At 42.7% G+C, this 17,603-nt stretch overlaps 1 protein-coding gene across 6 annotated transcripts in view; it reads right to left on the reverse strand.

Moving 5' to 3' along the window:
- The window catches only part of FAM110B (family with sequence similarity 110 member B), a 161,492-nt gene that overhangs the window by 45,317 nt on the left and 98,572 nt on the right, over nt 1-17,603 (reverse strand). For 4 of the 6 annotated variants that reach the window (XM_042840020.1, XM_042840022.1, XM_042840023.1 and 1 more), the window contains one exon: nt 13,634-16,482. The exons of the other annotated variants lie outside the window; for them this stretch is intronic. In XM_042840020.1, the coding sequence (XP_042695954.1) occupies nt 15,083-16,195 (1,113 nt within the window). In that variant the 5' untranslated portion in view covers nt 16,196-16,482 and the 3' untranslated portion in view covers nt 13,634-15,082. Of the gene's footprint in view, nt 1-13,633; nt 16,483-17,603 lie in introns of those variants that run through there. 6 annotated transcript variants of the gene reach the window in all.

The raw sequence follows: 17,603 nt of genomic DNA on the forward strand, positions 1-17,603 counted from the left end.
CAAGCCAGTATGTACCTTGGGATACATACAGAAGGCATCCATCTGAGTTCAGGCTGACCAAGCCTGAAAGATCTCTACATACGCATTACGTCACCATTATTGCCATTTAGAAGTATTGCTGGATAGTGCTAGCTGCCTATAGCAAGAGAAGCAGACAGTGATTGAGAGGGTCACTGGAAATTGCATATTGGTAAATTCTATCTTGTTTCAATATTGAAATCTTTAAGAGGAGTGTCAGTGCCAATTAAGGAGAAATGTATTAATGGACAATTCTTATCTGAAAGAAAACAAGTGTCCCAGACAATATGTTTTTTGCACATTTTGGCTTGGCCATCTTGAGCAATACTTGCAGCCGAGGGATTTTGCTTAGTGCAGCCAGAATTATACCCTGTAAAAACTCTGATAGCAATTGGAAAGGAAACAAAGATTCAAAAGTAGCTTTCATTTGGATATTTGGGGGAGGGTGGTGCAGCATGTAGTTTTTTCTTTTTTTCAAACCCTGTTCGTATTTCTAATTGTTTTGGTTTGGTTTTTTTTTGTGCAGTTAAACATTATCAGCTCACACCATGATGTCATCATCCCTGTGTGGCAGGCAACTTAAATAAAGTCTAGTTTTCATCCTCTGTTGTTGTAACCCGAATTCTGTTTAGATATGATAATTTGTACAAAGAGCTATGGTTATTACTTATTGCAATGCTGCAGTGCAGTTCATATTGAAAACCTAAGTGACAAAGAGCTTAATTAACTGTGATTTATATTGATCTATATGATCATAAAATCACCAGAGTTTGGAATAACTTAATTTGTTTCTAATAAATGTTGCCTGAAAGATTAGCAATTACAGACACAAACCAATTGCTGGCTTAAAGCATAGTAAATTTAGACACAAAAGCAGTCACATCACATTTCATAACAAAGCCTACTGAGTCAAACCAAAGGTTAATTTGTTTTTATAAGACACTGAAAGTGCAGTAGCACCTATAACAGGTGAAGTTTCTAATCTTTTCCAGCTCTAAACTCACATCTGCATTCCTGAGGTTTCCAAAAGCATTTGTGTTTGGCTTAAGATCTGTAAGCACAATCCAGAAGCCATCTTGTTGACTTAAATGGGCAATGTTGATATTATTCTTGTACTTTGTTGGAGTGAGAAATCCTGAGCAGACTCAAAGTTTGAGAGCTTGTGATGAGTGCGCAGGTAAATCCCAAAGAACTTGGAGATCAAGAGTTGTTCGGCAAAGCCAGCAGCTGTTGACAGACCTGTGTGCTAGCTGGGTAAGTGACAAACTAATAATTAAAAAAAAAACAACAATAATAGAATGTCATTCTTTCCAGTTAATTCTCTCTATATTTCATGTGATGGCAAAAGGATGGTGAAGACACTGTATTAACAGTTCCGGTATGGTAACACGTGACACGGGTCTTTCTAAGAGTTCTTTATAACCTCTCCTAAAAGCTTATGCTCTGAACCATGACATTAGGGCTCCAGTTCTGAAGAAACTGAAAAGAAAAAGGAGCTACAAGGTGAAAGTAAACATCCCATTTGCTGAAAGGAGACTGATGAACACCATGCCTTGATTTAAATGACCTCTGAAGGCAGCATAGAGTCACCAAAGTTGGAAAAGACCTCTAAGATCATCCAGTCCAAACATCCAACTATCGCCAATAGTTCCTACTAAACCAGTAGGTTCCTCAGTACAACATCTACAGGTTTCTTGAACACCTTCAGAGACATTGCCTCCACCACATCCCTGGGCAGCCCATTCCAGTACGTGACCACTCTCTCAGAGAAGTATTTCCTAATGTCTAACTTGAATATCCCCTGGCACAACTTATACCTATTTTAAAGCCTTCTCAGCAAGCCCTGCCATCTCCTGGACTGGCAGCATCAAGGGTTACAGATCTCGATACTTTCCATGGATGGACCACTGGGAACCCCCACAAAATTTGACAAGGATTTATAAAATAGTTCACTGAAGGAGAAAGTTGTAAAAGAATATTAAAAATAGATGATCAATTTTAAGAATGGTGATAGCCTAAGAACATCAAAGAATCATGTGGTGGTGTTTTTTTGTGTTTTTCTTAATTAATGGATAAAAGAATTTAAAAAATCTGAAGATGAAGCAAAATGATTTTGGTTCCTCCGGGGAGACCAAAAAGCACAATGAAAGCCATGGGTTCCAACATAAGTGTTGGGCAGAAACCTGGTGAGTTTTGTTGTCAACCAATCCAAAGAATATGTCAGCTATAAATACTGAGAGAAAAAATGGTGGCTAATGAGGGTTGCTAAAGGGAAAAGTACTCAGTGCACAACATTGTGAGGAGAAGTTTTGGCTGAGCTCAAACGCTGACTGCAACTGACCCAGTAAGACTGCTCACATCATCATTCTCTGTCCCTATTCTGTCACCGTCACCTAGGTTAGCCTTTAACATTCTGTACAGTATGTTGTTGTGTTGTTGTTTTTTAACTGTTGTTCTGTGGGCTGGTTTTTTGACCTACATTATTGCGACTGACATAGGTTAAGGAGAGGACATAGGTTACTGGTGTCAGACATGCCTAAATGGCAGTAAGGAGCAAGAAGCTGTGGTTGGGATGCAAGGAGTAATTTATTTCACATGGCCTGTAAAGCCTGACCACTGCTTAAGTACATGCAATAGCTGCACAAAGAAAAAGCCATTAGGACTGCATCAGTGGTTTATGCATGGATAATGGACTTTCTCTTGAACAGTGCTACTCACTTCTGCTAGGGCTCCCTGGAGCAGGTGAAATGAAAACCTGTTCATACAAGGTCTGTTCAGTCTGCCCAGGAAAAGGGCAGGTATCAACATGGCCTGCCACCCACACAGGGAACAAAACCCAGGTAATGGGCTCTTCAACCTAGAAAAACAAAGGCATAATGGCGTCCTGGGGAGGCTGTTCAAATTCAGGGAAGAAAGGAGATTATAATTTTTCTAAGCAGGGTTTATTAACGACTGAAATGATTTAGTAAATGCCGTCGTGCATTCTCCTTTGTTTAAATCAAAATAGGCTCTCTCAACTGAAATATAGCCTGTAATTCAAAGAGGAATTAATTCATGCCTGGTTATAACTGGTGTTACAGAGAGTCAGAAAAAAACAATTACGGTGATCTCATGTGGCTTGAAAATCAATGTGTCTATTTACACACACAAAACAAAAAAGCATAACAAAACTTGCTCAGTTGAAACAAATTTCTGTAGTTCACATCTGACAATGGCGTTTAACTTTCCACCAATAGAAATTTGTACCTGGGATGATAATGCTGCCTCAAAAACACTGTTTAAAGAGTCAAACTGCTTTTTAAAGCAAGTTTTTATTGTAATTCCTGGAAGAAAGCAGAGGCTCTATGGCAAGAGCATACAGGGCAGGAGTCCCATTTCTGCAGCAGGTTGGAAGTTTATCTTCTTTCCCCTCCTTTCACAGCCATAAGTGTGTCTCAATCTGCGGTACTTTACAGAAAGATACAGGGGATTTTCTGCTCTGCAAGTCGCGGTATTTCCTTTGGAAATGAAAATACCCAGTATGATGTGGCTGAGTGGTTGGCTTTGATCTGATGATATCTTGAAGTCAGGGATTAGATGAATAGAGAATTGCCGCTGATGATTTTCAGCTGCAGAGGGTTTCTTAGAAATAATGATTTGGTGTTTTTTTCTATAGCCTGTCACTGAGAAGGTCTCGACATCAAAATGAGCATAGAAAGCACATGGCAGAAATCACTGCCGCAAGGCCAGAGAGTACCGAGGTAAAGGAATAGGAGGAGATTTTAATACAATGAGAGATAATAGATTAAGTGAAAGAGACAACAGATAAGCATTCCAAAGCAAAGGAATGATATCATTTTTTTGTAGAAAGGTTACAGTTTGTTCACTGTGCAGAAGTGGTCAGAAAAATACTGGGACCTCAGCAACCCAAATCCATATTGCTGCACTTTGGCACTCTGAAAACACAATCTCAGTGCACGTACTGAATTGTCAGAGACATTTCACCTGGTGTCTCGGTATCCCAAAAGAATCTCGTGTTCAAATGCTGGCCAGGCTGACCGCCACGTTGTAATGCAGCATTTTGATGCTCTCTGTCACGTTTCAAGGTGGCCTTTTGTTTGAGAAGCCAATCAGGCAATCCCAGTCCTCAAGGCTGCTGACGTGCAGCTTCAGAAGTCAACTACCTTTCCATCCAAAAACTGGTCTGTAAAAAGAAAATTCACCAGCCTGCCTTTATTTAGAGTTTCAGTGGTTTTGAAGTGACAAAAACGTACATATTTTACAATATCTGGTATGAGCAGACACATATTCAGTAGCGTGAGCATTCCTGCAGAGTCAAAGAAGAGGAGAGGGCAAGTAGCTACCTTTCCTCATTATTTTTCTACATTTTGCTACAGAGAACATGTTTTGTAGATTTTTTTTGGACAGAATTATATAAAAAAAGAGGGGCTACAACTGCTGTAAATGTCTGCTCGGGTTTACAGATGAACCTGAAACAACAACTGGTGGCTGTGCTGCAAAAAGCAACCCTGTGCTCAGGGAAGTCCTCCCCAGAGAGGCTAAGGTCTCAAAAGTCAGTTTTCAGAGTTTTGAAAGGTCCCTTGGAGTCAAAGATACCTACATTGGGATGAAGCACCTCTCTCGAGAGCTACCATAGAGCTGTGGGCCTCAGGGGTCCAACTTGGAGTCAGCCTATGAACCCTTGAGTGGCAGCTGAAGAGCACGGCCTTGGAGCACAGTCTACCAGGGCAACCTGACCGTGGGACAGGTTGGCTTTGATCCATGAATTTCCAGGCTCCAAAGATCCACCCAGTTTAGGCACGGTCCACTTCTTCCAAGCTGGGTGCAGACCGGTCCCTCAAGGACTATCAGCTGTTTCATTGTCCACCGTATTGTGAGAAAACACCTTCACTCTTTGTGAGGGGCTGCTCCTACAGACCATGTAAGCTATTAGTGTTGGAGCAAGAGCTGCTGAGACAGACTGAAAGGCACTCCTGAAGACAACAGGATGTAACTGCACATGGCTGGAGCTGCTGTGCATCGTTTTTGAAGGAGACTCAACGTTGGGAAGTGGGGCAATTGTGAAGCGCATTTTCTCAATTTTCTTGTCAATCAAATTCTTTGCTAGAAATAAAACAGAAATATTTCAACTGAATCATTTGATTTGGGTTCTTCTAACCCATTCCACAGAAATTTTTCTCAATGTCTGTTATGCACTTTTAGAAAATAAACAAGGTTCAAAATGAGTTGTTTCTCATGGGAAAACGGTCTGTTGGGAGCACATTACACATTCCATTTGCTAATCAGAGTCTTCTGATAATTTTTACCGTGCATTGCAAATGCGGGCAGCCCGCATCACATCTGCAGCGCTCAGATAGCATGGAACTGCTCCAAACTGCTTCTCAAACACTTAGTTCTAAATTTTCCCATATATTTACTATTCCTTCATTCTGGTCATTAGTGCATATTTACCCAGCAGACAAACTACGTGCATATAGTTCAGTAGTTATGTGTGCCATAATGTTAACAAATACTGGACTTTCAAAGTATGTAGAAACGGATGCCTGAAGAAATAAGTAATTCAGCCTAAGGAAACTGAAAGACTTAATGTTTCAAGGAATAAACACAAATGGCCTCAGCTTAAAGTAGTAGAAGCAACAAGAAAACTCAAATTTTAGTGATATGCTTCATGAAAGTATTTCATATAGCTGGCCATAGAGAGAGTGGAGACCGAGGCTGCTGTCAGAAGGATTTGAAGTACAAGCTGAACTGGCAAACGGCTGCAGGTCCAGTTTCTGTTTTCAGCAACCATCATCAGAATGACGAGGTCTGGGAGAAGGGGTCTTCGACTCCTGCAGAGTGGATATGAAATGGCTCTGGGAAAAAAATATCAATGATGAAACACAGAGTAAATACAGAGCAAGAAGCACCACTCTGCAGAAGCAGGAAGGTACACAGGAGGAAACAGCTCAGTTATCAAGCTCCTGAGTGAGCCATTTCCCCCAACGCCCACCACACTGCTGTAGACATGCTGCTCACTGATGGTGTTTGAGGTGCCACATAGAGTAGACCTGAAAAAGAGTGGTGATTCGTTTTCACCAGGAGCTCTGAAGGAGCCTGGGATCAGTGTCTCTCTCACAGAGGCCAGTAAGTCCTGCCCAGAACATTACAGGATGCAGCCTCACCTCCGCTGCCATATTGCAGAGCATAAATATGCTGTCTCAATATCTGCCACATATCCCTCATGAGCTGTTTCTCTGGCTTAGAATAACATCGAAACACATCTTCAGGAAAACTGTTTCCATAGGCTTTCAACACATTCCACAATTTCATGGCATCGCACGAGTCCGCACAGCAGCCCCCTGCAAACCCAGCATCTCCCTGAGCATCAGATCTCTGTGGCACTTGTGTGGCAATGAACCTGTCAGGAAAATCTCTAGTTCCTCACCACAAGTGCGTGTGTACATTAATTCCTACACACCCCCAAGCCCTGGCGGCACAGGCTTTTGTGTGCTGCAGCAGAGGTGGGAATTTGCCAGGATGGGGCCTCGCAGTGTTGGGCTGGAAGGAACATGACTGCAGAGCAGAGAACACGCTTGAACAGTGAGCTCCAAGGAGCACGGTCTGCCTTAATCAGAGACCGCAGAATCAGAGAATCTTAGAATTGTTTGAATTGGAAGGGACCCTTAAAAGCCATCTGGTACAACTCCCCTGCACTGAACAGTAACACCTACAGCAGGTTGCTCAGAGCCCTGTCTAGAGCCCTAGAGTGTCTCTAGGGACAGGGCATCTACTGCCTCTCTGGGCGACCTGTTCCAGTGCTTCACGTTCAGAGATGAGCCTCAATAACCTCCCAGAAAGGCTTTTGATATCATAGCTGACTCTTTGCAAATTATTACTTAAATGTGATTCCTTGTAAGATGAATTTGTTTGAAAATAGTACCCAGTCATGCATTGCTCTTGAAACACACATTGGTGTTCAGAGATGAGCAAAAGGGGCATCCCTCAGGCTTGACATGAATATTCATGATGATTCATTTGTCCTCAGTGTTTCTATAAGACGGTCATTTGCAGTTCAGTAAAAACTGAGAGAACAATTCATTTGCTATCTTTATTTATGTAAGGAGAAACACTGTGTGCTGGGCAGGTAGCTCCTGATTGCTCCTGACACTACTGCTAATACCTTCCTAAATTGCACCTCACCTCACAGTTCTACATCCTGTAGAAATAATATTTTTCATTAAGATTGTTCAGTGCAGAACATCATAAAATTATTCAGGATGAAAATACAGCAAAGGTAATTGCAATAGTCCTGGTGTGACACATGCAGCTACATGTATGAGGAGCACTTCTATGGCGCTGTCAGGCAGCCCACATGGCCCATCATCAGAGGTCTGAGTGGTGCCACTGCAGAGGAACATAGCATAGCAGCAACTTTCTTGGTACACTGAGCAGAAGGAACTTTATATGGGGAGTTCCACCACTACCAGTTAGACCTGGGGGTCTTCTCCTTCCATGGCACAGGATGAGACAGTGACCTTGTAGTTGCTTCCTACTGTGGAACGAAGGCTGTGCCAACTGCACCCTTTCCAGCCATGTCCAAGTGGTCTGCAGTGGCCTCTTTTGGTGACCAGTTCCACTGCACACCATTCTCTTAAGATCCATGCACTTGAATGGGTGAAGAAGCAGAAGGAAAACAATGCACAAGATTTGCAGTAAGGAAAAATAAAACATTCCCAAATAGGGTAAAATATTAAGCTCTGACAGTGGGTGAAAACCTGCCTGCATCACTTAGGACCACCAGTAATAAAATTCCCATTGACTTCAGTGAGACCAGGATTGTTTTTTCATGCTTTTCCCAGCACACAGCCATATTTTTACGTTTCCTCATGCAACTGCAGGGAAACCCTGCAAGGATTTTAACTTTTTCACCTCTTTTTAACTCTAGAGCATTTGGGGAAAAGAAGTCAACCTTGCAATACCATTAGGAAACAATAACAGCAATATATATATATATATAATTTTATGGTTCTTGCCTGCTCTCTGCCTCCAGAATTCAGTACTGGAGCATATACTGACATAAAGCTCCTGTTTTCACTCAGTCTATAACACAGGGTTTGAAAGGCTCATTTGTTGAACACACTACAGACAAAACCCTGGGAAATGCACGGTGCAGTGACAGCTGCTTGTTCTGAGCCCTCCAGCATAGAAAAAACCTCAGCAGTGGGACTCAAATCCATAAACCAACAGTGTGTTTTCAGGGGGATGCATTAGTTTTGTGCCAGATATGTTTAAGCTGATATCCTCCAAGATATGCAAGACACGAACAGAAACATCAAGCTTTCGCCAAAACCTAATGCCATCATTTTCATGCATTCATACACCTCAGCTAAATCTGCATTCCCAAGCCTTGTTTGCAAGTCAATAAATAAGATGATGTTGATTTTCTCTTCCCCCACCCAAAAAAGATCTATAAGGAACAAAACCCACATCCTCCCAATCTTCTTCATAAGTTCAGCTAAAGCACTCCTTTATCCCATTGCTAAAGCCACTCCAAAACACTCCCAGAGTATTTCAAAATGCACAGTGCTGAGAGTAGCAAAGCTTTTACAGTTCAGAATGGTAAGAGTAATTTCATAAAAGCTTAATATATTTGAAAAGCAGGTCATTTATTAAAAGACCTTTTAAAAGCTTCATTTCTTAAAAAGCAAAATCATCTGCTCACCCGCGCATTTCTTCTTTAAGTATTTCATATACTTCAACTCCAATATTTCACAGTTTTCCCCCTTTCTCCTCATTTTGAGGATATCAGTAAGAAGCATTTCTTGACACCATGTCACCAGCTGCCTCTGCTTCTATGCACTGATGTGATTGTGCCCATGAGGATGTGCCAATCCTGGATCCTTGTCCTGGATGTGGAGTCAAGATGCTCTCACCAGAGCATCAGCCCAGTACTGCATTACACTGCATTACACTACATTCCACTGCAGCCCAAGGATTTTAGCTTGCAAACCCTCTCCTCCACCCTCGTCTCACTTTACAGCAGCGCTTTTCAGATGCAGCCTAGGAACAGAGTGCAAGTGTTGTACATGTCACTGGTGTAATACAAAGATTCCATGTTACTAGATGGCAGGAGGTAAACCAGTAACTATTGCAGGAGGCTGTACTTCCTTTGAACACCACAATACTTAAGGCAGCATTTTGTATGGAGCTAAAGAAGCAGTGAGAACTTATGGTGAGATACAGCAGAGGGAAATACAGCCAATTTGAAGCCAATAGGCTGGTATTTCAAGATATATTTGGCATCCTGTTCTTCCTGAGTGCTCTCAGTCACAATTCATGTAACAAACTACCTGTTAGGACATAACAGCTTGGAAACATGGGCTGTCATGAATTTGGGGTTGTAAAAAGGCAGGAGATGCAGTGGGAAGGTTGTCTGTGGGAGCTGGGAGTGTGAACTGAACAGAGAGATGAGGCTGGCTAAAAAAGGAAGCTAAGTGAGAAGAGGGTCATGCACTGCAGAGAACAGAAGGAGAAAAGAGTGTGGCCAGCAGGTTAAGGGCTGTGATCTTCCCCCTCTACTCTGCCCTCGTGAGGCCACATTTGGACTATTGTGTCCAGTTCTGGGCTCCCCAGTTCAAAAAAGACAAGGATCTCCTGGAAGGAGTCCTTCGGAGAGCCACAGAGAATACTATGCTCATACAGCATCTCCTGTATAAGGAAAGGCAGAGTAACCTGGGTCTGTTCAGCCTGGGGAAAAGAGTGAGAGGAGATCTGATAAAGGTTTATAAATATCTAGAGGGAGGTGCGAGGCAAATGGATGAGGCAGGCTCTTCTTAGTGGTGTGCAGAGATAAGACAAGGAGTAATGGCCTAAAACTTGAACATAAGGTCTGTACTAACATGCAGAAGAACACCTTTACAGTATGGCTGACAGAGCACTGGAACAGGCTGCCCAGAGAGGTTGTGGAGTTTCCTTCTGTGGTCATCCTGTGTGACCTGTTGTAGGGTACCTGCTTTAGCTTGGGGGTCGGACTCGATAATCTCTTGAGATCCTTTCCAGCCCCTGTGATTCTGTGGTTCAGTGGAAAGCCAGACAGGGCAATGAAGGAAGGTGCAGAAAGGGAGAACGTGAGCTGGGAACTCTGAAAAGGCGAAACGCCGAAAAGGTGGAGAAGACTTGCAGTGCCAAAAGCAGGAAACAATAATAGCACAGACACCAGCTCCCTCTTACTCTTAAGACCATCATGAAAATTACTTTAAATTTAGAAGAATGACATTTAAGAGATTACAGTTTTTGTTATATAAATGATTGTTTTTCATGGAAAAGAGAAAAAAAAAAAAAAAAAGCTCAGCACAGAACATTACTAAATTTCGACAGGCAGCCATACTCAAATTCTGAAATGATTGAATACAAAGCGTGCTTGGAGGCTGTTCTTATGCAGCAGGGCAAGGCAGACGGCCCAGTGTAGGCGGCTCCACTTTGGGTCATGCTGCCCTGCAGATGGACTGAGCACTTCAGCAGCCATCTACAACCACAACAAACTCTGAAATGGAGCTATCCATTGCCACTTGGGCTCCCAGGGAATAAATAAAAGGATTAATACTGAAATTTGCTTATTTAGAACTTAACATATCTCCTTTTATCAGGAGATAAAAAGTCCTTGCGCCAGACAGTTTAGATGAAATGCATTAAGCTATGGGTGATACATTTTCAAGGGCAGATTATTGGAGTCTTTCTGCTGTCAGCAAGAAATGTCAGATGAACTCTGAATATCACTAAATGTCTATGCTTTGGTAAAAAAAGACTTTAACTTGGAGTAGTATTACAATTCAGGACAAGACACCTTGTCCAATTTATTCTCTGTCCAGCACAAAGGGACCCCGCAATACATCTGCATTTATATTCATTGCCAAAATAGGCAACGGACCCTTACTATTCAGGGGAACAAAGCTCCAGACCCTCCTACATTCTAAGCCTAATGTGCTCAGCTACTGGTATGGCACCATTAATCGTGGAGAATATGAGCTACATAGCCTTGGAAAACTGTCACCTTCCACATTTATTCATTATACTTGGTCTAATAAAATGTTCTGCATGAACAAATGAGCTGTGAATATAACATACTAAATGTTACCTCTCCCTATCAGTAGGTATCAGATGGGATGTATTTGGGTTTAACTCCTCTCCCTCTCTCCTGCGTAAGGAAATCATTGAGCTCTTTACCACAGAGCTCCATTAAGCACTTTGTTTTTCACTGAATGCCTCAAATGTGTACAGCCTCCGTGGATGGATAAACTGCTGCAGAAAGAGAGAAGACAGCAGCACTGATTGGCCCTGTTGTCTGAATGTATCTTTCGATTTTTGACTTTCTGCCAAAGCATCATCCTTCTGTGCTTACCCTTCAGAAGCCCTCACTCACTCAGATGCTGCACGCGTTTGCAGCTCAGCCTTCTCTCCTGCAGAAACCAAATTCATCAAAAGGAGCATCTCAGAACTCAGATTTATGGATTGTAATTTTGCAGCACAGATCCTGCATCTCAGATCTTTCAAAGCCTTGTTACAACATGAAGTAATTAAAAGAGCAATTTTACGATGCCGCTTTTTCCCTCAGATAAAAGGTTTATCTTCATGTGAAACCATAAAGATTCCAAAGTATACTTCGTCACATTGTTTTCCTCTTCCCCTCATTGTGAATCAAGATAACAGAACCACTCTAAGCCTCTGTGTCGTTGTGCTGTGTGCACACACGCACGGATTTACACTAAGCACTGGAAACACGCAATGCTTTTTCTCCACTCTGGAGCCAGGGCTGCCACTTTCACAAGACACCACACAGCTGCATCTCCTTATGAGCTGCTCTTGCTGCAGGAGCTGCTGCATAGCCACTGCTGCTTGCTGTGCATTTTGCACCTCAGTGAATGCCTACTGAAGGCAATGGGAACATGACCAGAATGGGTCCCAGGTGAGGTGTTTGAGCTGGTTACAACCATCTGTAAACTCACTGTTTGGCACTCGGGAATCTCCCAAGACAGACACAAAACAAGGGACACTCTAGCAACATCTGAATTAGTAGCCTGCAAAAGTAGTTGTTCCCCTCTGAAAACAGAAGCAGCTCAGAGAGCACTGATGTAGCTTTTATACAAGCAAGTAAGGCTGTAAGTAAACCCTCTCTGCATAAACTCTAACAAAGCGTCAAACGAAGGCAATTCTTACCAGTTTGTTCAAAGTCTTGTGGACTTTTCACAGATCTTCTCTCGTGATTTCTAGTGCTGCAGCCTCACTCTGAAAGCTTTGCTCCTGTATAATTCTGCTCCTATTAAGAGCGGAGACACTGGTGTTGGATCCCCACAGCGCTATGTCAAAGGTTCTTCTTAAGCACCTGGGTGAGGAAATGCTCTTACTGACAGCTCACAAGCCTAAATCCCTTGTGCTATTGAAAGGAAATGAATTTGGTTTCTCAAGAGCATGTGGCTTCAGAACAAGCCTTGGGAAACAAGTTTAGAATATCAGCAGATGCTTCGATCCATTTTCTAGTTACAAAGGCTTCTTTATTAATGTTTTTGGCTGACAACAGTTGAGATAAGTGTTTTAGGAATGATGATAAACATGCTAAGAGAGAACAATGTGAGTGTATTTTTATTCCAGTTTTAACTTCTTTCATTGCTGTACAGCTGCATTACACTTGGCTTTAATCCCTTAAGCATTATTTTCCCTGGCAAAGTAGTCACTGATCTGAGTAGAGCTTACTACTGGAAGAATATGCTTGAAAAACCAGTGTGATGTCAGTGCCAACCAAAATCCATGAGGCTTAAACTGCCACAAATGTGCCTGTAGCTGGAATAAGCATCTCCTCACTAGGAATGCTGTAGTCTTAGGTAATTTGAAGCCAACTGCAGAAAGCATGGAGTAGCTTCCTGCAATTGAATATGTGCCTTGCCCTCCTCTCAGTGAACAACTGTTTGAGAAACAATTGTATAAAACAATGTAGGATAATCCCTGGAATGCCTTAATGTTGGAAAGGTCCTCAAACACCATCCAGTTCCAACTCAATACTGTTCCATGGGCAGGGCTGTCCACCAGCTCAGGCTGCCCAGGGCCCCAACCAACCTGGCCTTGAGGGATGGGGCACCACAGCTTCTCTGAGCAGCTGTGCCACTGCCTCACTGCTGTACCATAGGCACCAAATGACCGTTCTGCTCTGCTTTATTTTTGCCTCCATTAACTACCTATGGCTATGGGTCAGAACAGGGGCTGCAGGCTTCTTAAAGAAAATATAGATCCCAACTGTGTAAAACAACTTGAATTTTGAAATATATAAATAATCACTGCTGAAGAATAACACAGAAGACCGTGGTGATTCATTACAAATAGATGTTATAAACGGGAACAGGAACATTGCTAGGTAAGGAGCAAGGAAGCTATTTTTAGTCCTGAAAATTTCTTCTAGTTCTGCATATGGATCATGCTGCTACCAATACTTTCTAAGAAACTGTGTTCTGAAAAGCACTTTTGGGAAGAAACCTTTCATTGGGACCATTAGTTAACGTAGACCTTCAATGGAACTAAAACACAGTTCCCGATACAGTGTAAGAATGGGAGGAGTTAAAAAAAAAAATGAACAAAATCCACCATACCTGCACCAGGAGCTATTTATTAGCATAACACTCTTCCTTTTAAAGATTTCGTAACAACTGAAGTATATACAAAGTCTTACAGCATTTACACAATAAAAAAGTTTCCTATTAGCTGATGAAATATAAGGTAGTGCTGCAATTTATTTCAAAGCATGTATACAAGAATAATGAAGCAGGCCACTGTACTTTCAACTCCTCTGCTAGCACACCACAACTGTCAGTTGAAATGACAGTTAATTAAACCACTGGGAAGATACAGATTGTCGAAAGAGTCGTAACAGGTTCACCTGCAGCACTAACCATCATAAGGAGGAAAGAAAATAAAGCTACATACTGTCATGTTTCTACACTTTCTAGAGCTGTAACAAACTTTCACAGCCTTAGATATAACATATGCAAGACAACATAATCACAATTTTTCAGATATAGTTCAGCTACTGAGTGTATTTACTTCGGAATAGGAGGCGTTACATTGATATGGCTGTGTGTTTCCATTTTTGTTCATTAACTGTTCAAATAGGTCTACAAAAAAAATTAAAAGACAGCATGGACTTTGTAGTCATGATGTGTTTGACTAATAAAGGCATTCAATATCAGCTATAGGATCTAATCATTCCTGTCAAAAGTTTAAGACCAGGAATCTTAAGAGTAAAAACGAAACCCACAAAATCCTGCACCTCGATGCTTTTGTGTGTTGACTCTAACCTTCGTTAAGCTTTTCCAACAGGGTAATACAAAATCATTAAAATGCTTACACCAAAGCAAATGCAATACTCAGTTTATGAGTGGTCAAGCAGATTCATTAGACCACCTCAGCTGTGAGACTGAGGGTGCTTATCTAGAAACAGAAACCTAAACAGTCCCTTACTACAGGTAGGGATACATATTTTAGCAAAGAACAGCGCATTCCTTGCCTTTCAGAAACAGCTTTACAGCTGCCAATAATCCACCTTCTACAAGAGATAAGGTTGCTTTGACTACTGCTGCATGTCTAAACCTCTTACAGTGGCCAATTTTTCTCCTCCCCCCCCCGCTCTCCCCCCAAACGGGATTCCATTTCAACTTAGAACCTAGAAACGTCAGTTGAAGATATCGGTATTAAGACAAAAAGTGACATATAAAACCCACAAGGAACCACATAAATACCAAAGAAGTCATATAACCTTTCCATGTAAACACTTTGATTATACTAAAGCCCTAATTAGATTCTTGTCTTAAACTTTTGGCAGATAATGTGTATGCTCAGCCAGGCTCTGCAGTTGGTTATTGTTCAAGTGGAAGCCAGGTCAGTTCACATGTTGACAGGCATGCAACTTGGAAACATTGCACAACAAGCAACACAAAGAGATTTGAGAAGTGTACAAGACTTCAAGTAGACTTCACAACCCTTCACAACTGAATATTCACAGACAAAGATACAGTCCTTGCTTTTTCTCCCGTGGATTTTCTCACACATGGGACACTTTCTGTGACTCTCTAGCTTGCTTGATGCTATACAACCACTTGATGATTCTGGCATTCCTTTCAATAGCAGAAATGCCGTATGGCACACGGTCATTGGCACTGTCATCATTTCTAAGGTCACTGTTGCTGTCCTGAGACTGTTCACAGTCTGAGCTAATCATGCTTGCACTGCGAAAGTTGAGGGATATAATATCAGAGTTAGCCCTTGCAAAATTTTCCATCCCAAGGTTTTCAAGCTCTTCAGGATCCAGTCCACAGTAGTTAAAGAATCGTTCAACATCTGCGTCGACACGAAAGTATCTGTCGCTTAAGTCTGATTTTGATCGCTGTAGGGAGGGTCTTCTACTAACTCCGCATCCAGACTCAACTGCCTCAATCTCTGGGGACTTCAGGGTGGCAATGGCAGCAATTTTGGGTTTTGGAGGCAGAGGTGGGGCTGAACTACTGCAAGGTATTGCTTTTAAGGGCTTTGCGCTAGTTACTTTCCTAATGTCTGAGGAGCTGTGAGAGACATGCAAGAAAGTCTCTGCCGACTGGTCTAGGAGCCTTCTACTGACATTGGAGCTGCTCTCCTGGGGGCTGCTACGGCCCTGTGTGGGATAGACCTTCAAGGACTCAGCAAATGAATGTCGGTTCAGTTCCGTCGAATCGGCTCTGTGGGGTGGCCAGTTTCGGGGACCATGCTTGTGCCCCGAACCCGAGCTGGAGCCTTCAGAGCTATTGATGATGTTCTTCAGAATCTCTAGCTTCAGATTTTCTCTCTGGACACCGCTCTCGGTCTTTGCATTGTTGCTGAAGACCTTCAAGGTGGGGCTGCCCAGTGCCCGCTTGGCCGCAGGACAGACCGGCGGCTTCGCCAGCACTGCTGGCTTCACAGGCTCCTGCTTGGCATTGATGACCTCCTGGCTTTTGACATATTTCGCCTTGTCGGCTTCCAGCCTCTCCACCGCGCTCAGTCTTTTGGGGTTAGGCTCCGCCTGCCTGCGAAAATAGTCAGGTCCTTTGTTCAGGATGCGGAGAGGGACGGCGGATGTGAAAGTCACGGCAGGGCTGACCGGCTTCACCATGCTACCTGTCGGTAGTGTTTCTGTAGGCATGTTTGGTGGTCTTTCCCCCGCAGCCGTTTTGGATTCTTCTCTGGGATCTCCTAAACGCACGGTGTAGAAACATGTACATTAAGCACAATGAATAGCCGATGAATCCAGGGATCTGAGCGTTAGCAGCAGCGCCTCATCTCACAGCTCATTAAATAACGCTGTGCTTCTCTTTTAAACGCAGCCTTTGTACTGCAAGGCCACCAGACACAAGTCTGTATTAGTCTGCTCCACTGCCTCCTTTCTTCTCGCTGAAAGATGTGGGAGTCTCCTTGCTTCCTTTGTGCAATCTGAAAGGCAGAAGAGCCAACCACATGTTAGTGGCAGCGCCTGACATCAGAGCGATAGCAACAGCAGCCCAACCCTCCTCTCCTCTCCTGTGGCAGCGCAGGGAGGCAGCGCTGGGTGCCCCACCACCACCCAGTGGGATTATGGCAAAAGGAAAGGGGAAGCACACGAGGCCCCTGCTGGGATGCAGCCACACGTGTCTGAGGGCAGGTAAGGGACAATGATGCCAAATGGGCTGGGCCACTGGGTTAGACCCACATACCTCCAGATGATGAACGAAAGTGCACTTTCAAACACCGCCTGTGGCTTTGTCTAGTTGATTTCTCAACATACTTTATCTCTAAACCCCCAAAGTTTTTCTCCTTAGAGGCAATATATAATTCTAACAAATGCAGAGTATTTTCCTATTTTATTAAATGCTCCAGAAAACAAGCCAGTCTAAAACTCAAGGAGAAAACAGAGATATGTAGTGTTTTAATTGCAAGGCATATGCTTCATCATTAAGCTAACAGAAAAACAAGCAATCAACCAGAGATACTGCTGAAACCCCATACTGCAGCTTCAAGGCTGTTTGAACACGAGTCCCCGCAGCAAAACAAGGATTTCCAAGTTCTTAAGGAAGGGCAAATTAACTATAACAGGACAACCCTAAACCTAATGAGAATAAACAAATATTTTATTCTTTTAATGATGGATTTTGGAAGCACGTAAAACATTCCGACCTGACTTGGAAAAAGAGAACTTGTCTTTGCATTTAGATACAATTGTTCCAGCTTTCTAGGAGCACAACGTCCAAAACAACATTTACCTTTATCTAAATTGTTTTAAGATTCTGTCACTTCAGACTGCCACAACACCACACACAACCTAAAATGCAACACCGCAGATAACATGGCAAATGCTGTAGCAATTTCTCCCGCATGAGGCACTGAAGAGCACTTACCAAAGAATCTAGTTTTAAAGCAGCGATTTAGCTAATGGGTCTCATTTGTTTTATTACTGCCCCCATTAATCTACACTGTCCTTTTTAATATCCCATTTCTGCTATCATCGTGTTCTTCAGGGAGAGCAGGAAAAGCTGCTGCTGCTTCTTTACTCATCCCAAGGTGCTCAAAGCAGCATC

The sequence above is a fragment of the Centrocercus urophasianus genome, unplaced genomic scaffold (assembly GCF_019232065.1).
Source record: "Centrocercus urophasianus isolate 14NV4802_14NV808 unplaced genomic scaffold, USGS_Curo_1.0 seq_11, whole genome shotgun sequence".
NCBI lineage: Eukaryota > Metazoa > Chordata > Aves > Galliformes > Phasianidae > Centrocercus > Centrocercus urophasianus.